Here is a 22,826-nt window from a genome sequence, read left to right as displayed (position 1 = left end):
GACATTTGAATTTAAAATCTCATAAATATGATTTTGTTCTAAGATTTCTCAATACTACAATCTGCTAATTGCGCTAACAAGTCTATTGTAAGATATTTTACAAAGCAGTGACTTGCATGGTGTTTTCAATCAACAAAGTGTAAAGTGTAAGTCCTGTAACCCTTAAAATAATACATGATGGAAGACTGTGGCAATCTGTAATGACAGTCACACAGGAGAGAATTCTTGACCAAGATATCAAAATTATTCCTCATTCAGGAACAATGCCTATTGGGTTAGAAACAAGAAAAATGGCATTGTAACCCAAGGAAAAAGAAAAGCATTTCCAGCTCTACCCAACTGACAACCTAAATGCTTGGCAAGCCACAATCTTAAAAGAGAGGAGGAAGTTGTGCTCATTTTATGGCAGCTGTGCAAGGTAAGGTAGATTCTGCAAATTATGGAAATTAAATAGGCTGACAATTTGCAGGGCTATAGAGATATCTTGAAACCAATATGTAAAGACTTCTGTCATAATCCTGCAGAGACTAATCTAGCAATACTTATCAGTTTTAAGGAGGAGGCTGAACCAACAGTCTGGGCTAACAAAGGGATATTTCATTCTCTAAGCAACTCTTCTGCCATTCTCTTGTACCTCAGGGAACAATTCTAGGGGAGGCAGCAGCACAAGTGACATTCCAGAGAGTGGTATCTGAATGGTTTCTGCTGTGTGCATGTGTGGCCCCTGATACAGCAATGCCAGAACATGTCAGGCCATTTGTGACATGGCTCGGAGTCGTCACTCACTCAATACTGTGGATGGACGAGTAAATACGCAGTTTGAACAAATAAATAGGACTAGAGGGAGCTGGATAAAGAATTTCAATGAGAGAGTACTACGTGCACTAATGAAATAATCGACAGAGTTTAATTTTGGTTTTCAGTTTTTGAATATTGTTTTTATTAAAGGTTTAATAAAGTGACTACAAATGGTCATATAACATTTACAACTTATGTAAAATCTGGTTTCTTATTTCCAATTCCCAATCTGTACAATATTTACAGAGTACGGTTTTCTTTTTTATTAATAATATTCACATGTAGTGTTTTAGCTTGTGGAAAGTAAAGCTTATGGTTTTGATCCTTCTAATTTTAAATGTGTTACTTTAATATGCCTACCAACCTTTTAGAGTGAAAATGAGGGCAAAATGTCAAACGAAGGAGAGAAAAAATGTTCCTTCTTCACCCATGCTATTGGCTGTAGAATATCAACTTGAATTTATGTGCACAAAATACATTAACTGAGAAGCAACATCATATCTGTCTGCATTAATGGGGTGAGGAAATTAAGATTTTTCCACATCAAATACTTTACTTTTTTGAAAGAAAAAATTGTCACTAAATTGTGCTGAATCTGCAAACATTTTCATCCTCCTATAGACCTAACCCTGGAGTTTCGTGTTCATGGAGTCGTGACTGCTTTGGATTTTCATGTACGCATAACCTGCCAGCCCCTCCAATATCTACCTCAGTTGCTGCCATGCCTAAACAGTCCAGCCCTAAGCACTCACTCATGCCTTGCGCCCTCCATGCAGCCGAAGCTGCCTATTGCCTTTTCAACCCATCCTGTCCTTAGGTTCCTAACCTGGCATTCCATCCCCTTTTTCAGGGGCACACAACATATTTGTGCTCTTCTGTTCCGTAAGGTCGATCCTCCTCTCCACCCCCCCAAAAAAAAAAAATCTAACATGAAAACTGATTATAATTGCCCCCCTCACCCGCTCTCATACCCACCAATCCCTGTTTTTCTCACCCCCTACTCTATTTTAAACCCAAAACAGAATGTATCACTTTTCCGTAATCACTATCAAGTATTGTTTATCTTTACTGCTATTCCCACAGTCTAGATACATCCCTGGTTATATACCTTTTTATTTATAGACCAATGTTATGGTCTCAGATTGTAAGCCGTCATATGTATTATTATATTCTACCTGTAAACCTCATGTTTATTGATGTTAAACCGTTACATGTACTGTTGTAATACTTGTAAACCGTTGTGAAGGCCAGCATCAAATATCGGTATATAAAAATAAACAAATACATAAAAAATAAATAAATATTTCTAAACATAGGTCCCCAGGTTTTTTGTTTTTTTAAAATCTGGCTCACATTCCTCTACACAAGCCCAGTCACACCTTGCTCCAAGCTGCTTCCCTATGGGAAGACGGATTCTGAAGCTGAGGCACCATTCACATTCACCAGGGCTTCTTCCCTGACCTTATAAGCTAGCCACTGCATCCACGGCCCTCAGTAAAAGGGGAACAGACAGCAGCTCCTTTCAAGCTCTATTCTACATGCACACACTGAACCCCACATGCAAATGTTGCTCTTGCATGATAGCTAAGACTCCCCACCCCCTTCTCAGAGGGCTACGATCTATACATAGCAGCAGAGCTTTAAAATACCTCTCAAACATCCGTACACACTGTCATGCGGCAATACTTTAACAGGGCAGTTCCTAGGGAAAAAAGCATGCTTTAGGATTTAAGGAACAAAAATTAGACAGCAATATCATGGAGTTTGAAAAAAACTAAAAATATAAGCCTGACCTAAATAATGGTATATAAATCACATATTACCTTTCAGATTCTTGACTGGTAGAAATACAGCAAACTGCTGGATCCCTTTCACCTCTTATCTGAAAGAAGTAAAAGCATACAGTGTGTTTTGGAGAAGAAATATTTTTGTTTCAACACACCAATCTTTACAATATGAGTTATGGAAGACAGACTGCCACTTTGTAAGCATATACGGAGCTACAGAGCTAAATCATCTAAAAGAATAAATTACAGAATCATGCAAATCTAGACCTTTGTTTTAGTCACTCAGGAAAGAATATAAGATTTTGAAATATCCTATGTTCAGCAGTAACTGGCATAATCTTGCCTTTATATAATTTTTGAATCACAATCCTTTGTAGCCATGGATTAATTGGAAGGTTTATAAATGTAATCATTAAAGAGAACACTTCCCAACTAAATCTTAGCATTTTTAATGATAAGAAACTCTGAGGCCAATAACAGAAATAAATTGTTCATTATAATTGTAATACAAGTTATTACATTTGACTGCCACCCTGTGGAATATAGTGGTACTGTACCAGTCAAATTATACACAGAATTTTGAACCAGTGGTTTAATAGAATTGTATACTCCAAGTATGAAGCAATTTAGCATTTCCAGTTCAAAATTCCAGTCATCAAAAGGCATGAAAACTACAGAAATTGGGTTGCAGGTTTGGAATTCACAGTAGGACACATTTTAAAAGTTGATTTATTACCAAATAATATTTAAATTTGCAGGTCACAAGACAGCACTTATTGCTACTATTCAGCATTAAAACACTGGGCAATGTGAGGAATGTTATGCATCCAGGCCCCTGAACTGGAAACAGAGACTGGCCAGTAAAAAAAAAGAAAAAAAATCTTTATCCAATGTTCACTAATCTAACAAAATTACATATTCATAGACTTCCCACTTCCCACCAAGGGGCCCTCTGTTTCACCCTATGGGCTTCCTAAGGGGTTATTTAACATTGTATTGTAATTTGGAATCAAGCCGATTAAGGTATTTTAGAATCAGACAACAGTTGAATATCTTCATGTATACAATACAATGACAAAAGGAAAGTTTCAGACGATGGGATGGATTCTGTTCCTTCAGTTTCAAAGGGCATAAATGTGAACTTAGTACTTATCCTTGACTGTAGTGTTCATTCCATTGACATTCCAACAAGAATAGTAAATTGTCTATGCTATGATCCATCCCATCGTCTGAAACTTCCCTTTTGTCATTGTATTGTATACATGAAGATATTCAACTGTTGTCTGATTCTAAAATACCTTAATCGGCTTGATTCCAAATTACAATACAATGTTAAATAACCCCTTAGGAAGCCCATAGGGTGAAACAAAGGGCCCCTTGTTGGGAAGTGGGAAGTCTATGAATATTTAATTTTGTTAGGTTAATGAACATTGGATAAAATATTCTTTTTTTGAAAAGAAAAGTGTTTTTTTTTTTAACTTCATTGGATACAATAAAATAAACTTGTGGATATAAAACAAGATTTGAGGTTAATGGATGGTATCAAAATGATTGGCTAAAGGACACCAGGGGAATGACACCGATTCCTTTCTGCATAATTGCAGTGTTGTGATATGAGTAATACCGCTCCATTAATATATACATTAAAACATTTTTTTGAAAAAAATATTTAAAAACATATTTTTTTCTGTTGGGTTAGTCATCACGTGTGCACTGTAATTGATATTGATTTATAGTGATGTTGTTTAGTGCCCTTAATTAGCTTGTAAATATCAAGCTGTATAGAACAGCTTGATATTTACAAGGAAGGTACATTCAGATGATCTGAATATGAGAAATGTGACAAAAGTTGATTTTTGCTTTGGTTTGGTGATTTTGAAATAAATGGGCTTGGTCCCTGAAAAAATCTAAATCCTTTTTAGCTTATTTGGTTTATTCCCATTAAAGTCTATGGGGGAAGCAAAACCAGACAGAGCAGAAATAGCTTAGGATGGAACAAGGAAGAAGGACAAATTACGTTTTAGCACTTTTTCAACCAGCCTATCCCAGCAGGCAGCTGTCTGGATTGACTTCATCATTTTCTTTGGTGAATGTGAAGCTAAGAGTAATATGAGCAGCCAGTGACCATTTTGTTTTCAGTCATTCCTCTGCTGGATCTTAAGAGAGAGAAGGCAGAGATTTTGAAGCTCTTTGCTTCAAAGTTTCAGAATTAAAGAAAGAGAGCTTTACATTTAGAGGAAAAAGCAAGGTGTGTTCTTACAGTCACTATCAATGTGTCTTGGCTGTGCTGCTAGTAGCAGAAGAAACTGTTCTCTCTCTGTTCGAAGATTGCAGTAAACTGTATATTAGCAGGATAAAACTGCATTTCTTTTATACAACAGGCAGCCAGATTGTGTAAGAAATAGAGAGAGAGGGACCGATTTTCTCTTGAAGGATATGCAGAGTGGCCAGTGATTGACTGTCAGAGAGCAGTTTGATTCTTCTGTATAAAAAGAGTCTGTGATACTGTACTAATTCTTCTGTGTGTGACTCTTGCATTAAGATCTTAAAGGTGAATTTTAAAAGCCTGATGCATGCTGAAATTAGGGGATATGTTAATGTGTCGGGCTGGTGTGCACCGAGCGGATTTTAAAAGCTGCCTGGTTACGTGCGTACTTGCTGCTGCATGCACAAATTAAAAGTTCAAAAAAAGGGGCAAGGGCATGGGCATTCCTGGATTTAAGGTTCAAATTTACATGTAAATACTTATGTGCAGTGCCATGTGCCGGGGTCTCCTGCTGTGTAACTTGACTTCTGCTATGGATGACGTGTAACTTATAAATCAAAAAATAATTTAGACAGATCAGCGAGGTTTTAAGGGTTGGGTCTAACAGGGGGAAGGAAGGAAGGATATTAAACTAGAGAGGTCTGGAAGTCCTATCCCTTAACTGGGCGAACTGGGAATGAACTAGGAAAACTGGTAATGGCGTCTTTTAAAATCCCCAATGTACGCAGTAGAAGCGGCATGTGCGTCCACTTAAAATTGGGTGCACATGTGCGCGCAGTCAGGCTATTTTATAACATATGCACAAGTTATAAAATGGCCACGTCCTGAGGTGTGGGCCAATGAATGTGCATGCACGAGCACCCATGCAGCACCATGAATGTTACCATCCCAGTGTACATAGACAGCACGTATCAGCAGTTCACTGTGCTCTGTAACAAAAGTGCCTGTCTGGTCTGATGTATGTGCGTGTCCATAGTAAGAGGCTCGCTGTCACTAGTCATCTGTGTGAATAAATTCCATCATGACACTGGTATCAAGGAGGGAAATATATCAATGGAAAAGGAAGAGGGAAGGCTATTTTACCCCTATAGAGATCTAAGGCAAGCACAAGTAGCAGTGGCAATGAAGGGAGACATAGGATGAGGGCTACAAACCCTTCTACTAAGCTCAGAAGAAATGTTTAAGAGGGCAAAACCAATTATCAATGCTGAGGAGCTGGAACAGCCGCTGCCTGCACCCATCTCCACTGTTAGTATGGTGAAAGGGCAGAAAAAGGTAGACTCAGTGCAGGGTCGCAGCAGCAGTGGGGGCACACTAGGTGAGCATCAACAAAAGCTAGCACAGTGATCCCTGTTCTCCTCTGACTGGTGTCTGAGGCAGATCTCTGCAGAAACAACTAATTCAGAGGAATTACGTCAGGGATTTGAAGACTTTGAGGAAGGAGATACTGAAAAGCTACTGACTGAGGAAAGTTTGCAAAACCTAGCTGCTAGCATGATCTCTAGTAAAGAGCAGCAAGTGGACAGCATAGCTGCAGAGGGAGTAAGTGATCCTGCCGGGGTCCAAAATCACCTCCCTTAGGAACAGCTGTTGAGAGCATGAAAGACACCCCTAGCTTTTTATCTCCTGCTGTGCCCTCAACTTTAGACCCAAGCAGCAGCACAAAAGATCTCGTTGAGGGGGGGATCATGCAAGACAGAGGTGTGGAGACACTTAATAGTTATGAAGGACCAGCATTTTGCAGCATGAAAGGCCATCAATAGAGGGAAGATGGGGGCCAATTTCTAAATGGTGGCCTGCTCCAACATTTGCAAAAACAACACTCATTAGTGTCTGTTTCAGAGGCCAATATGAGTCTGGGGACTCCATTCTCCACTCAAAGTAGGAGCTGCAGCAAATAAGCCACTGCAAAGGGGAAGCCCACCTAGCAAGCTAAAACCCCTCTCTCTCCCCAGCCCCCTTCCCTCAATGAGTTAGCAGGCCAGCAAGCGTCCTTGGAGAATATAAGACAGTCCCTATTATTGCTCTGGGGAAAAGAGGCAGGCAGCATAGATAGTAACACGAACCATTGGGGAAATGACTGCCCTGGATAAGCAGCCCCTGAAGGTGGTTGAGAATGTGGGATGTAAGTGGTTGCTGCATATCAGCCCCGAATTACAAAGTTCCATCCAGGACAATATTCAGTAGGTAGGTGATCCCTACCCTGTACACTCAGTGCCATGCCTCTTCATGGCAGAGGGGGCATAACATCCATTTTACCAGTGACATCAGAACCAATCAGAAGGTTACCCATGACTACCTCTCCCTCACAGCACATTAGTGGCAGCTGGATGAGCCAGGGGCAGGGAGCAGGTCTAGAAGGGGCACACTAGCAGAATATAGATGGGCTATGCTACACATTTAGGTGATGGATGGGAACCATACCTTGGCCCATGTCTTAGCTTAGATAAAGACGATGACGAAGGATTGGTGGCTAGGCTGGAAACACATGACAATTAGTTGGGGTTTTTTTTTTTTGTGGCAGCAACGTGATCAAGACAGTGAGCAATGGGGACTATCAGGGGATCCAATGCTTTGCATACTTGTTGCACCTGGCAGTAAGGGAGGCCATGGAGCTGGAAGGCAAGGAAGGCAGCAGTGGTTTCCTGCGATACCTGATAGAGAAGTGCAGGAAACCAATGGGGCATTTTAACTGGAGCATTAAGTTGTGGCTAGCAGCTCTGTGAGAAGCAGGCAGCAGTTGAGACACACCTCTCTACCAGCTTATTCAGGATATTTGCACAAAGTGGAATTCCAGCTATCTGATCATGCAGACGTTAGTGAAGCAATAGACACCTCTTCATAAGCTGTCTGTGGATGCCAATACTAGTGTGGATCTACCCCTGGGGCATCAGGATTGGTTACATTTGATGCAGGCAGTACAAGATCTGAAGCCCTTCAAGGATGCCATGGAAGATCTGAGACCAACACCCACCCTAGATGAATTCATCCCTATAATCAACATCCTGAAGGAGAAGTTACAGGGTTTCTTGAAGGAACAGGAACTGGCACCAGAAGTATTAGCGCTCACGGACTCCTTGCTGCAGGAAGTGGAAAATTGACTCAAAATCCTTAGCTGGCTAAATCTTTACATACTGGTCAGCCTATGTAAACCACAAAAGAAAGGGAGTATTATCTTCCAGTCTGGCACTCTGTCTTATAAAAGGCGAAGTTTGGGACTGGGATAAACCAATGGCAGAGGTGCAGTGGGGATATAGCGCAGGAAAGAGTAGTCTCTCAAACTGTACTGTCAACGTCAGCAGTACCGTGATAGCTTTCCCTTCCTTCCATACCTTTATCAACCATGCTGTGGCAACCATACAATTGGCTCGCCTGTCACTGGCCAGAGCTTCAGCAGGTAGCAACAGAGACCAGCATCCCTCCCCAGCAAACGCGATCTCTGACCAAATTGCAATTGTTTGGTACCTTAGAGCAGTGGTTCTCAACCTTTTTGCTGTCGGGACACACCTGACAGATGGTTCTCACACGCGTGACACACTGAACACATGATCGTCACGGGGCTAAATGTAACCATATACTCTGAATCTACAGGATCCACCCTGACCCCCCCCAACAATGGCTACAGAACAGAACTAGGACATTCCCCGTTCAATTTACCATACAAAAAAGATACTTCTGGTGCCATCTCAGTAACAACAACATAAACACTCTCCTACCAGATGCAATAGCCCTCCTTATGAAAAAACAGTAATTTACCACCAATGCAGGTTCTATTGAGAAACACAATAAATAAGATTGATACAAATGCCTACATACTAGTAAAATACTTCACCTCGGTCACACACATAGAATTGACCTTCACCAAGTACAGAAAGACCACAAATTACAAATATAGAAACAGGAACTGGAATGGAAACCCAAAAAAGCCAATCTGTATTCTGTGCAAAACAGAAATATAGCATCTAACAGACTTTCAGGATCTGCAATAATGTACACAAACTAATGCGCACAAAGTTATACCTGCATTATGGAACTCAAACAGTAATAACCCTACCTATGAAAAGGCAGCACTGCAAAAATTACACCAGGCCCTAAACACCAATACACCTCCTATTAGGAAAACAGATCAAGCCAAGCTGCTATAGATCCCTATCAAGAAACTACAAGCTCATAGAACACCCTTAGGTGGGTCACACATGCAGAACACAGACAGACCCTCACCAAAACAGAATAAAGTGACCATAAAGCTAATGTTTTTGTTTTTGCATTGTTGCACTGTATACAGAGTTTGGCTTCTTGCTGTTTCCAGTTCAGTTTTTGTCTCCACATTTCTATTTATACATTCCTCGAGAAATATAAAATAGTTCTAAAACTAGAATATAATAAATGTTTCAAAATAACTGATAAATGGAATAACATCCAACCATTAAAAATTTTCAAAATTATTAAAAATTCTCCAAACACCAATAAAATATTTCTAACAGCAGGCACATCACATAATACCCAATAATTAAAATGGCAGTCAATCAAGAAAGATAAACTTAAAAAGCCACCTTTACTTACCCTCTCCAGTAACTCTCCTACTCCTTTCCCTTGTAGGCCAATAGCACATACCGGAAGCAGCAAGGGCTGCTGAACCTCTGTCCTCATGTTCTTCTTCCTTAGGGTCCATGGCTAGTCTATTACACACACACACACACACACACACACACTTTCTCCCTCTCACACACCAGTCACCTCCCTGACCAATGTCTTTCTCTCACACTCACCAGTGACTTTCCTGAGCAGTATCTTGCTCTCACACGTTTTCTCTTACTTACATACACACACACATTCTCTCATACACTTACACACATGCTGGCTTACTCTGTCTCACTCACTCACCCTCACCCCAGCACACATGGCAGCTATAGCACAAGGTAGCCGGTATGCTGCTATTAAAAGCAGAGTCCTGTCTGTCAGGCTAGAAACTGCAGCAGGAATGACCTCCTGGCCCCACAGTGGTAAGAAGGCAACACTCAGCTGATTGCTTGTGCTGCTACCACGGCACAAAGCAGTCAGCCTAGAATGCAATTCTATGCTTTTTCTTCTCCCCACCCCAGCCTTTTATTTTTTTGCAATTTATTATTATTTCTATGTTTTCTTGCTGGTGTTGCACTGGCGAGAGAAGGGGAGGTCAGACCGGGGGGGGGGGGGGGCAGGCGGGCAGCGACACCGTACTCCTGCAGCCCCTGGCAAAGTGACCAGCCAGCATCGATCTTCAGCTCTGGGTCTGGGCAGCGGATGGATGGCTTTCCCCAATAGCCGCGTGGCAGGAAATCCCGGCGGCCACATTCTCAGCTGACTGCTCTGTGCTACGATGATCGCAGCATAAGCAAACTGCTGAGTGTACCAGGGCCGCGGAGAGCCTTGAGGTGCAATTTCTGCAGCAGCAGTAGCAGCATGCATGGCCTTTTCTTCTTCCCGCGAGCGCTGTAAACATCACTTCCTCTTCCGGGCCACAGGAGCGGGAAGAAGAGAAGGTCATGTTCCTGTTGCCGGCTTCCACAAACACTGCTGCCATTCCCCCTGGGGGCTTGAATGTGCTGATAGCCCAGGCAGGAATGGCAGCAGTGCTTGTCTCGCTGAGGTGAAGGGGGGGGGGGGGGGAAGAGCAGCGGATGCGCGACACACCTGCCGGTGCTTTGTAACACACTAGTGTGCCGGACACACCAGTTGAGAACTGCTGCCTTAGACAGCCCATTGAAGTCTGCTCAAATCTCACCAAGTTTGCCAAGTATTTCTTTTTTTCACACCAGTGTGCCCAGTAAATGGGTATTCTCAATAGCAGGAGACACTGTGAGTCTACATTGTTCACAGCTGGCACCAGAGCTGGTGGAAAAATTGGTCTTCCTTAAGATATGACTCCTTCTGCTAGGTTTTCCTAAATTTTCATGCGAGTGGCAGGAGGAGCAAGTACACAACTATAGTGAACCAATGCTCATACTTTTCAGCCTGAGTGCCTTGCTGAGAGTTTGCTACTCTTGCTGCTACTGCTGTCTGGCCTGTTGCTACTGCACTGCCTCTCTTCTGGTTAAGTGCCCTGCTGTGTTGTTCCTATTTTTGCTGCTGCTGCTGCCCAGTCTAGAAACAAAGAAACATGACAGCAGAAAAAGACCATGTGGCCTATCTAGTTTGCCCATCCACCCAACTAATTTAGCTTTACAATTCTATCACTCCCTCACAGATTCCTGTATTCATCCCATGCTTTCTTGAATTCAGATACTATCTTTGTCTCCACCACATCCACTGGGAGGCTGTTGCATGCATTCACTACCCTCTCTATAAAGAAATATTTCCTGAGATTACTTCTGCATCTACCCCCTTTCAACCTCATCCCATGCCCCCTCATTCTACAGCCTCCTTTCTGTTGAAAGAGGCTTGGCTCTGGCGCATGGAAACTTTGGAAATATTAAAATGTTTCTATCATATCTCACCTATTTTGCTTTTCCTCTACGGTATACATGTTTATATGTTTAAGTCTATCCCAATATGCTTTAGAACAAAGACCACTGACTATTTTAGTAGCCACCTTCTGAGCTGATTCCAACTGGTTTCTATCTTTTTGAAGATGTGGTCTCCAGAACTGTACACAGTATTCCAAATGAGGTCTCACCAAGAACCTATATAGTGGCACTATCACCTCCCTTTGGCTGCTGACCCTTCCTCTCCCTAAGCAGCCAAGCATCTTTCTGGCTTTTGCTGTTGCTTTTTTCCACCTGTTTGGCCACTTTAATATCATCAGATCTTAGTCTTCTTTCGTACTTATAACAATTTCACCCCCAATACTGTACCTCTCCACTTGGTTTTTGCATTTTAAATGCGTAACTCTGCATTTTTAACTATTAAATCCTAGCTGTCAGACCTTAGACCATTCCTTGAGCTTCACTAGAATCCTCCTCATATTTTCCACACCTTCTTTGCTGTCTATCCTGTTGCAGATATTAGTATCATTGGCAAAAAGACAAACCTTTCCCGACAGTCCTTCTGCTATGTCATGAAAATGTTGAAAAGAACTAGTCCAAGGACTGGTCCCTGAGGCACATTGCTAATAATGCCCTCCTCCTCGGAGTGAGCTGCATTTACTACTACCCTTTGTCACCTCCCACTCAAACAGTTTCTGACCCAGTCATGTTAGGGCCCATACCAAGGGCACTCAGTTTATTTATGTCCAGGTACACTACATCTAGCATTCTCTCTTGATCCAATTCTCTGGTCACCCAGTCAAAGAAGTTTATCAGATTCATCTGACAAGATCTACCTCTGGTAAAACCGTGCTTCATAAGAACATAAGATATGCCATACTGGGTCAGGCTAAGGGTCCATCAAGCCCAGTATCCTGTTTCCAACAGTGGCCAATCCAAGTCACAAGTACCTGCCAAGTACCTAAACATTAAATAACTTACAAGCTACTATTGCTTATTGATTACCATAATAGCAGTTTATGGACTTTTCCTCTAGGAACTTATCCAAACCTTTTTTAAACCCAGTTACACTAACTGCTGTAACTACATCCTTTGGCAATGAATTCCAGAGTTTAACTATGCACTGAGTGAAAAAGCATTTTCTTCAATTTGTTTTAAATGAGCTAATTACTAACTTCATGGCATGCCCCCTGGCCCTTCTATTATCTGAGAGAGTAAATAACTGATTTACATTAACTTGTTCAAATCCTTTCCTGATTTTATAGACTTCTATCATACCCCCCCCCCCCCTCAGTTATCTCTTCTCCAAACTAAACAGCCCTAACTTCTTTAGCCTTTCCTCATAGGGCAACTGTTCCATGTCCCTTATTTTGGTAGCCCTTCTCTACACGTTCTCTAGTGCAGCTATATCCTTGTTGAGATGCGGTGACCAGAATTGCACACAGTATTCAAGGTGCAGTCTCACCATGGAGCGATACAGAGGCATTATGACATCCTCAATTTTATTTGCCACTCCCTTCCTAATAATTCCTAACATTCTTTGCTTTTTTGATCGCCACAGCACACTAAGCAGATGATTTTGATGTAGTATCCACTATGATGCCTAGATCTCTTTCTTGGGTTGGAACTCCTAAGACAGAACCTAACATCGTGTAACTACAGCAAGGGTTATTTTTCCTTTTATACATCACTTTGCACTTGTCCACATTAAATTTCATCTGCCATTTGGAAGCCCAATCTTCCAGTCTGGCAAGGTCCTCCTGCAATTCATCACAATCCGCTTGAGATTTAACTACTCTGCATAATTTACTGTCATCCACAAATTTGATCTCCTTGCTCGTCATACCCCTTTCCAGATCATTTATAAATATTATATTAAAAAGCACTGGTCCAAGTATAGATCCCTGAGGCACTCCACTGTTTACCTTTATCCTGTGTGAAAACTGATCATTTAATCCTACTCTCTGTTCCCTGCCTTTTTACCAACTAGCAATCCACAAAAGGGCATCGCCTCCTATCCCATGACTTTTTAGTTTTCTTAGAAGTCTCTCATGCGGGATTTTGTCAAAGGCCTTCTGAAAATCCAAATACACCACATCTACTGGTTCACCTTTGTCCATGTTTATTCGCTTCTTCAAAACAAAAAGTAGGAGATTTGTGAGGCAAATCTCCGCTTGGATAAATTCATGTTGGCTGTGTTCCATCAAATCATGTCTGTTTAAATGTTTTGTGATTTTATTTTTTATAACAGTTTCCACGATTTTTCCTGGCACTGAAGTCAGACTCGTCTATATTTTCTCAGATCACCCTTGGATCCCTTTTTAAATATAGGGGTTACATTGGCCATCTTCCAATCTTCAGGTACATTGGATGATTTTAATGATAGATTACAAATTATTTGAAATAGGTCTGAAATTTCATTTTTTATCCTTTCAGAACCCTGGGGTGTCTATCTGGTCCAGGTGATTTACTACTCTTCAGTTTGTCAATAAGGCCTACCATATCTTCCAGGTTCACTGTGATTTGGTTTAGTTGATCTGAATCATCACCAATGAAAACCTTCTCTGGAATGGGTCTCTCTCCAACATCCTGTTCAGTAAACACTGAAGCAAAGAAATCATTTAATCTTTCTGTGATGGCCTTATCTTCTCTAAGTGCTCCTTTAACCCCTTGATCATCCAACGATCCAACTGACTCCCTCACAGGCTTTCTGCTTTGTATATATTTTTAAAAGTTTTTATTGTGAGCTTTTGCCTCTATGGCCAACTTCTTTTCAAATTCTCTCTTAGTCTGTCTTATCAATGTCTTACATTTAACTTGGATCTTGCAATACATTGGATTCCAGAAACTACACTATCCTTTAGTTTAGCAGAGATTCCATTAATGCTCAGCACAGAGGTCAGACTAACCATCCTGTAATTCCCAGCCTCCTCTTTACTTCCACTTTTATAAATAATGAAGCATATACACCCATCTCCAATCTTCCAGATTGGAGATGGGTGTATATGCTTCATTATGTATATCCGATTTTAAAGAAGCAATGAAAAGGTCAGCTAGCGGAGCTGCCAGGAATTCTCTAAGTTCTCGTAATACCCTAGGATGTATCCCATCCAACCCCATTGCCTTATTTACTTTAAGTTAAGTTAGCTACTCATAAACTTCCATTCTTGTATTTGTTTTAAGTTGCTTGCTCCTGGCCCTTCCACAGTGAATATCAGTTAAGCAATTTAGTTTTTTCCTCTCCAGCCCCTACATTTTCCTCCCTAAACTGGCATCGTGAGGCCGAGACTCACGATGCCAGTTTAGTACCTCCGTTATCACTAACATATCAAAAGAAATGTCTTGGCCTTATTGTTTTACTGTAATTGCTATTTTTTTCTTTCATTTGAATTTTTGTATTTGTGACTACTTTCTCAACTTCTCTTAGCTTTCCAGATATTGTCACCTGTCTTTAACTTTCTGTGATCTCTTGCAACTTATGAATGCTAACTTTCTCCCTTTCCTTTTCAGTTTCTTCCTTAGAAAAACTATAGTGGCCTCTTTCTCTTCTTTCCTTTATTTACTTTCCTAACAAAAAGCTTAGTTACCCTTATATCTCCTTTTAGTTTTGCCCACCACTCTTCTATTTCCACCAGATTTTCCCATCCAGTTAACAACTCTTTGAGGTACTCCATTTTAATAAAATTAGTTTTCCTGAAGTCTAGGACCCTCGCCTTTGAATGAACATTCATCTCCTGTGCTTTAATACTGAAAGACACCATCCAGTGATCACGGGATCCCAGATATTCTTCCACTACAACATAAGAGACATGGTCCCTGTTGGTAAGCACTAGATCCAGTATCTGACAGAACAGTTCTTCCTGCAGAGAATCCCTGAACCCATTATCCATCTAGTTGTTTCACTGACATGCTTCGTCTCACAAAAACAACAAAAAAGTTCTTTAAGAACAATTAAAAAAAAAATTAAAATTCCTCTCCTCCCTGCCCTTATTTGGATGCCTTGGGAGTTTGGTGTCACTCTTGCTGCTCCAGCTTGACCTGCTTTATTGCCTTGCTACTCTCTTCATTCAGCACCTTGGGGGAAGGGGAGGTTCATGCCACCATTTGTACTGTTTGCCTGACTCACAGTTGCTTGGGCTGTTCATACCAATCTTGGCATCTTGGAAAACTGTTGTCTCTGCTGCCGATGCCTGCCAGCATGTTTCATAAAACTTGGACGGAAAACCCCAATGTTAGACTCAAAAATAGGATGCACTGCTTCACCCATTGACTTAAATGGAAACAAACGAAATGAATGAAACAAATGACCTGAAAAAAACAAATGAGTTTCTGATCCAAACCAATGAACTGAATTAAACAAGAAGCCAAACTGAAATTTATTTTCCATGTACAACTGCTAATATTTTATTTCAGAGATTTATAAGTTGCCTACATCCATTGCTTTAAGTGGTTTACAGAATAAAAACATTCATAATCACACATAAAAAACAAAACAAGAATATATCTTCACCACCACTTATAAACTCCAGATAACAGTCCTGCCTAAAATGAGGATCAAATCACACAACCAGTCTCACTCAGCAAATGCCCCGAAATATAAATGTCTTCAGTATTTTCTTAAAAACCTTTGTGCATGTAAGACGCAGCAGTTCTGGTAATGAGTTTCACAGACCGAAGGAACATCTAGCAGTTCCAAGCACATGTAGAGTTGTAAATACATAACAACGAGGTCATCCAAGGGAATGAATCCTCACTAAGCATTTCATGGACAAACATGGAAATCTTACATTTTTCTTGCTTCTCTTTTGATAGACACTGCAAGTCCTTCAAAACAGGAGTAGTATGTGCTTTTATGACTTGCCCTGAAATCAATCATGCAGCTGAGTTCTGCAGAATTTGGAGAGCCCATAAGGCAGATGAAAGCATGCCGACGAACAGTGAGTTGCAATAGTCTTGGTTTGGTAACATTGAAGCTTGGACCACAAAATGAAATTAAGAATAATCGAGCAAAGACTTTAAAGATCACAATCGCAGTTTGAAAAAGACAGCTTTAACCATAGCTCTAATTTGATTGTGCATATGCAAATTTTATCAAGAACACCACCTAGACCTTTTACAAGAGTTACCACAAAAAACAGAAGATGGAACAGGAACATTATTTGACCTCTGCAAAACTATCACTTCAGTTTTCTCAAATTTAATGTTAAATTATTATGTAATATCCATTGTTTCACAGCAGAAAGATACATACCATGTCAAAGGTGACTGACCAGGTAGATGAAACAGGTACAAAAAACTGTGTATCATCTGCATAGTGCCCAGTCTGCAAGATTGGAGCCATGTAAAAATTAAGCACAGTGGCTGAGCCCTGTGGGACACCAGTTGTCAGAGCATGCCACGCAAAACTATTCGACCCAAATTAAACCCCATGTGTCCATTCTGTGAGCTAAGATTTAAACCAGTCAAAGACCACCCCAGATATTCCACACTTTCTCAAATCGATACAACAAAATTTGAAGATTGAAATACTGAGTAGGACTCAACAATTTGGGCGGCTGTCAAACCCCTTCCTGAAAACATCCAAACCTGAAAGCAACAGTACTTCGGAGGTTTTCTAAATCCAAACAAACTGTCAAGAACCTGATAATCTTGCATAAAACCATCCAGCTGCTCTAACATCAAGGTCTCAATAACAGTAGAAACAGTAGAGAAGAAAGTGGATAGTGGTTAGCAAGAGCCAAAGGTTCCAACCAAGGTTTCCTCTGCAAAGGCTGCTCAGAGGCACGCTTCAACATGCATGGCAAGCCACAGTGGTCATTACTCTTTTCAGTAATAAACGTGACAGGGATTTAGAGAACTGTGGGATTGCGCAGTGATTCCCACAGGCTGGGAGAGATGAACTAGTCAGACTCCAGCCTTTCTGAAAACAATCTTTAGTCACAGCTTCAATCATATACACAACAGTAGACTGCCTTTACCTTAAGACAGTGTACTCTCTCTACACTCACAGTTTGTACTGCTTCCTCTCAGCTCAGTTTGGGGGACAGTGTTATGTTAAAGGAGCTGCCTCCCTCCCGGAGACCTGGGCCTGGCCTGGTTATCCCCAACTGGATCTCAGCTCTTATTCCCCAGTCTCTGGTTATGCCCTCTCAGGATCCCTCCCATCCTCTCCTTAAGGCATTTAAGGTAGACCAGGCATCTAGGCTGGTCCTGCACAAGTAAATAGGGGAACACTAGGGGCACTGCCTCACAAGTAATTCCAAACTGAGAAACTGTTGGAAACTGATCCCATTGTACATTGACAGTTTTAAATAATTCCAAAATCCCACAGCAATTTGCAGGGAAAGTAGAACAAATGTCAAAAATTTTCTTTGTAAAGTAATTCACAAGAATTAGGAATATTAGTGTTATTTTCAGATGACTCAGATGCCATAGTTAAATTCTTTACTATTCTAAATAGTTCTTGTGGATTATGACCTGCTTGTTCTAATTGCGGTGTGAAAAATGACTATTTAATTGCATCAGTCAATTTCCTATATTCATCTTGAAGGGCTTCTGGAGTACAAGGGTGGTGCCACGTCTGCTCTTTCCTTCGGAGCACCAGACATGCCTTATGACACTCCAGATAATACCATTTGGCATTTCTGGCACACCACATCTGATAGTCTTATCCCAAACATCAGTTACAGTCTCAACTGTCTGCAAATCAAGATCAGAGCAAGTGCAAGATAATCTTTTAACTGATCCACATCAATATGCCCCCTTTTCTGATAAAATGTCTTGGGAGAAATCAAAACCTCAATATTCCTTAAATCAGAAACACAGAAGCAGGATGGCAGAAAAAGACCATATCTATGGCCCAGTTAATCTGTCCATCTGTCTAATTTATCTAGCCCGTACATTTCTCATCACTCCCTCAGGAGATCCCCTGCATTTATCCCCTATGTTCTTGAATTCAAATACAGATTTTGCTTCCCCCACCTCCACTGGTCAGGCCAAGGCACGCTTTCAGCATGAAAGTCAGGACAGAGTTTAGATAGCAATGAGATATTAAAAAAATAAATAAATCAAGGGTATGCCCATGCTTATGAATAGCCTCATGCACAACTTACTGCAGAACTAAACTGAAAAGAAGAATCAAGATCATTTTCAGCCCAACAGAATTCCCCCTTTTATTGCTATTTACCTTATGTTCTTCCTTCATTTCAAGTTTCTCATGTAGTCTGGTCCGTAGAATCCGTATTTCTTCATCTTTGCTGTTGATAAATGACTCAAGTTTTTTCTCAGTCAGATTGTTTTCTTCCTCCATACACTTCAGTTTGAATCTCTCATTTTCCAGCTGTTCCTAAAAAGTACAGCAACTGCTTAATATCTTCAGAAAAATGGCCAGAGTCCAAAAGGTGTCAGATATAGTTTGAAAACAAGTGAAAAACTATGTCTACAACAACAAATGTAATTGGAATTCAAAGTCGTGGCAGTATAAAAAAAAATGTTAGCTATATGTCTGAGATCCGGTTTTACCACTAACGGAGTGGCTTACCCCCCGTCCTCCCCCCCCCCACACACACACCTTTTAACCTAGATGATGTTAATGCCCTTCTAGATACTTATGAAGATGCAAACTATTTCTAGCACTGCATTCAAACTTTTTTCGTGCTAATGAATGTACTCACTCACTGTCTTTGTGGCTTGCCCTGGATAGATACTGGAAATATAGCAAAAATAACATAAAATGCACATGATATCCAGTTTTGACCAGATAAAATGCTATATCAGCACTTTTTCAGTAATATTGTTCGCTATAGTAAAACTCTGGAATATAATTAATATGAAGGTTCTTTACAGTGCTGTTTGGTGTATATTCTAACTTTTAAAGAGGCAGCACATAGACCCTTAGAAGATTATAATCTACATTCATTCATTCTTGTCTCATGGAAAAAACTCCTTTATGGAGAAAGATTAAACAGCTTAGAGCTCTTTAGCTTGGAAAAGAGACAACAAAGGGGATATGACTGAAATTTATAAAATTATGAGTGGCGTGCAATGGATAAATAGAGAATGGCTATTTACCCTTTCAAATGCTAGGTCTAGAGGACACTCCATGAAACTAACAACCGGCAGATTTGAAACAAATCATAGAAAAGTATTTTTTCACTCAGCGCACAATCAAGCTATGGAATCTGTTTCCAAAGAACGTGGTCAAGGCAACTAACATAGTTGGGGTTCAAAAGAGGATTGGACAAGTTTCTGAAAGAAAAGTCCATAAACAGTCATATTAGCTAGGTAGATGTAGGAAAGCCAGCGCTTATCCCTGGGACTGTAATACAAGAAACAAATCAACTATTGGGGAATCTGAAGTGCAACTTATGACCCGGACTGGCCACTGTTAGACAGAATGCCAGAGGGGCTTAATCTGACCCAGCATGGCACCTTTTTAATGTACCTAGCTACTGGCCAGGAAGCAGTATTGTGGTGAGATTCTAGTCCTAAAAGGAAGTAATAGATTATCAAACAGTACATTGCTAACTTGCAGGAATGATCAGAAAACATATTAAAAATGACTGGAAAACATTTAAAGTCTCAAATTGGATTTTCTCAAAATAATTAGCATCTGTCACTAATCTGATGAAGACAATTTTCAAATTAACACTTCCAAAGAAAGTTTGCTTAATTCACAGAAATGGTAGATTGCTTTGTTCCTGGCTCAGAAGTGGCAATATTAATAGCTGAATAAATCGTGAACTTTTAAAAATAAGTTAATTAGTAGAGACCTTAGAGATTTTATCTACACAGATTTGTAGTTGTATTTTTATCCATAACAGTTTGCCACTGTATCAATTTATCTGGAGAGATTAAAATTTATATCGAAAATAAGTCCTATTAAACTTAGAACATGTTTCCTATTTTAGAAAGCAAACAATTTACCTTAAAATGTTTTTCTCTTTGCAATAGTGATTTCAGTTGTTCCTGTAACTGTTCATAAGTTAAATTAAGAGGTATCTCATGTCCTCTGGTTTCAGAGTCTTCCAGCTTAGAAACACGAACCATACCATGCGCATTACCTGCAGAATGTATAATTAATGAGCTCACAATGCTGATCCTGCATGGGTGTCTTTCATGGAGTGTACACAAATGGTTAATATTTACAGGTTATTCTATATGTACTACTAGGTAGGGGAGAAAAGAAGATAAAGGAAGAAAGAAGAAAAGTAAAAACATACCCTGAAAAAGCAAAACACATCTTGCGCTTACCAGAGTTGACAGGAGTACGTAACTGTGATTTCAGATGAGTAATAAGGCTATTTTGATATACTATCTTTTTCTGCTGCTCACGTATTTGTTGTTCATAATTCTCAGTCTGTGAATACAAAAAGCAGACATCCGCTTATAATTCAATCACTTTTTAAAGTGGAAAAAATTACCTAAGTTCTGAGCTCAGATAATACATAGTTGGCTTCTAGCATGTTCAGCAAACCCATCACAATCTTGCAGCCAACTATTAGTTGTACTGCATACTAAGGGTGTGCATGGGAAAAACTGCATCTGTTTTGTCTTTCTTGTTTGTTATTTTTGTTGTTGTTGCATTTATAATCTTTTTTATTTCATTACTTACAAACATAAAATGCATTTTTATGTGCATAAAAAGTTTACACACACAATACAACGAAACAAAACAAATGCCCATTCCTACCTGCGCATTGCCACTGCTAATAAAGCACGCAGTGGAAAGGAGACTCTGCAGAGAAGTGACCAAATCAAGTTGTATAACCACATTTTTTTCTTTCCCATATAAAGCAGATCTTTTCTTTTAGTGAACAGGTAAATAACAGCAGGGTACTGCTGAGAGCTGCTAAACTCTGAGACCTGGAGTGCCACAAACAGGTCTGGTTTTCAGGATTTCCACGGTGAATACGCATGAGATAGACCTATATACAGTGGAGGCAGTGCTTGCAAATATCTCTCATGCATATTCATTGGGATATCCTGAAAACCAAACCTGTGTGTTATACTCCAGGACCAGAGTTGTCTACCCCTGCTCTAAGAACTAGAAAGCACTTCTAAACATTGTTTTAAAGTTCACTAAAAACAGAGAAGAAAGCTTTTCATCCTTAGTCTAGCCTGACTAGATCTCTGAGTCCACAACTCAATTTCATAGCTCAGCACAACCCCCCCCCCCCCCCCCGGTCGTCCTTGTCTAAAGAGTAGCTGGGTATCTGTGCTGCTGTACTCATCCTGGTTGTTAAATTAAGGCCTACAATGTCTAGATTTGATTTGTAGCTAGTTGCTATGGCAGCCTGGTGGTAGGGACGACAACAACTCCACAGCACAGTTTTAATCATTTGCTTTTCCTCTGTACGTTCCTTCCAGGTTGTGATACCTGTTACAGCATTTTCACACACAGACTCTTTTACTCCTCCATTCATATATCTGGTCTAACTTCCTGTTTTTCTCACTTGGGGGGGGGGGGAGTACTGTTCTAGACATAATCTGCATTTAGAGCCTGGTTCACCAAATTTTTCCATAGATGCCGAACTGGATAAGATTTTAGTGACTCAGGCCTTGGAGCCTAGATTATTTTCCCTGTGTAAAAAGAAAGTGAAACTTGACTGACTTATCCAGAATTAAACTGTGTAACAGGGTCGCCAATTCCGAAGAAACATTTTTACTGACAGATTACTAGATTCTCCTCAGACAGTGTGGGGTGGGAGGCAGGACGCCTTCATTCATTCTGCAGAATGGAGGGAGTAGGTGGGGGTCTGCAGCTTCCTTGCTGCGTCACTTCCAGCTCCTGCTTGACGTCAGAGGGAGCTGGAAAAGAGAGGCAATCAGGGACACCAATTGCCTGGAATTTTCAGACCTTATGGAGAAATCCAATTTTCTGCTGTTTTTACAGGCACTTGGCAAGACTACTGCACAAAGCCATCAATCACCACCAAAGACCAGAACTCTGTTTTCCTGCCACTCAATCCCCACCTCAAACTCCACCTGAAAAGCTCTGCTCTTCTGGACTCCTCCATCCCTGTCCACATCACTCCTGTGCTTCAATCACTTCACTGGCTACCTGTTGAATCCAGGATCATTTACAAATCGATTACTCTGATTCATAAGGCCATTTACAACCAAAACATGCAATGGTTTCCCGAGCACCTGTATTTCAAAAAAACAAACCGTCCAATCAGATCTCAACATCAGACCAGACTGCCGATCCCTTCTCCTAAACTAACCAAGCTTACATCTACAAAAAAACGTTCCCTCATCATAGCAGGAACCAAAATGTGGAACAGTATGCCCACGGATCTTCGCCAAGAACCCTGCCACCGAAAATTTAAGCAGAACTTAAAAACATGGCTATTTAGAAAGGCCTTCCTTTGAAAGATGTAAATTATGCAATTACATAATTCGCTTCTCAACTTACTCCTGATTTCTGTATACTGCCTTGCCTTTCCCTTTCCCACCTACTCCCATTCCTCCCTGATATGGGGGGTTGGGAGGAGACAAGAGAGTCAGACT

General features: G+C 40.6%; 1 protein-coding gene across 4 annotated transcripts in view; it reads right to left on the bottom strand.

Moving 5' to 3' along the window:
- The window catches only part of TANK (TRAF family member associated NFKB activator), a 137,184-nt gene that overhangs the window by 13,686 nt on the left and 100,672 nt on the right, over nucleotides 1-22,826 (bottom strand). For all 4 annotated transcript variants that reach the window (XM_029605597.1, XM_029605596.1, XM_029605598.1 and 1 more), the window contains 4 exons: nucleotides 20,568-20,673; nucleotides 20,241-20,377; nucleotides 18,502-18,660; nucleotides 2,622-2,680 (listed from right to left, as the gene is read on the bottom strand). In XM_029605597.1, coding sequence (XP_029461457.1) covers nucleotides 2,622-2,680; nucleotides 18,502-18,660; nucleotides 20,241-20,377; nucleotides 20,568-20,673 — 461 coding nt within the window. The remainder of the gene's footprint in view (nucleotides 1-2,621; nucleotides 2,681-18,501; nucleotides 18,661-20,240; nucleotides 20,378-20,567; nucleotides 20,674-22,826) is intronic.

Source organism: Rhinatrema bivittatum, chromosome 6 (genome assembly GCF_901001135.1).
Source record: "Rhinatrema bivittatum chromosome 6, aRhiBiv1.1, whole genome shotgun sequence".
Classification (NCBI taxonomy): Eukaryota; Metazoa; Chordata; class Amphibia; order Gymnophiona; family Rhinatrematidae; genus Rhinatrema; species Rhinatrema bivittatum.
The sequence above is the reverse complement of the archived record's forward strand: the minus strand, read 5'-3'. Positions and strand labels throughout refer to the sequence as shown.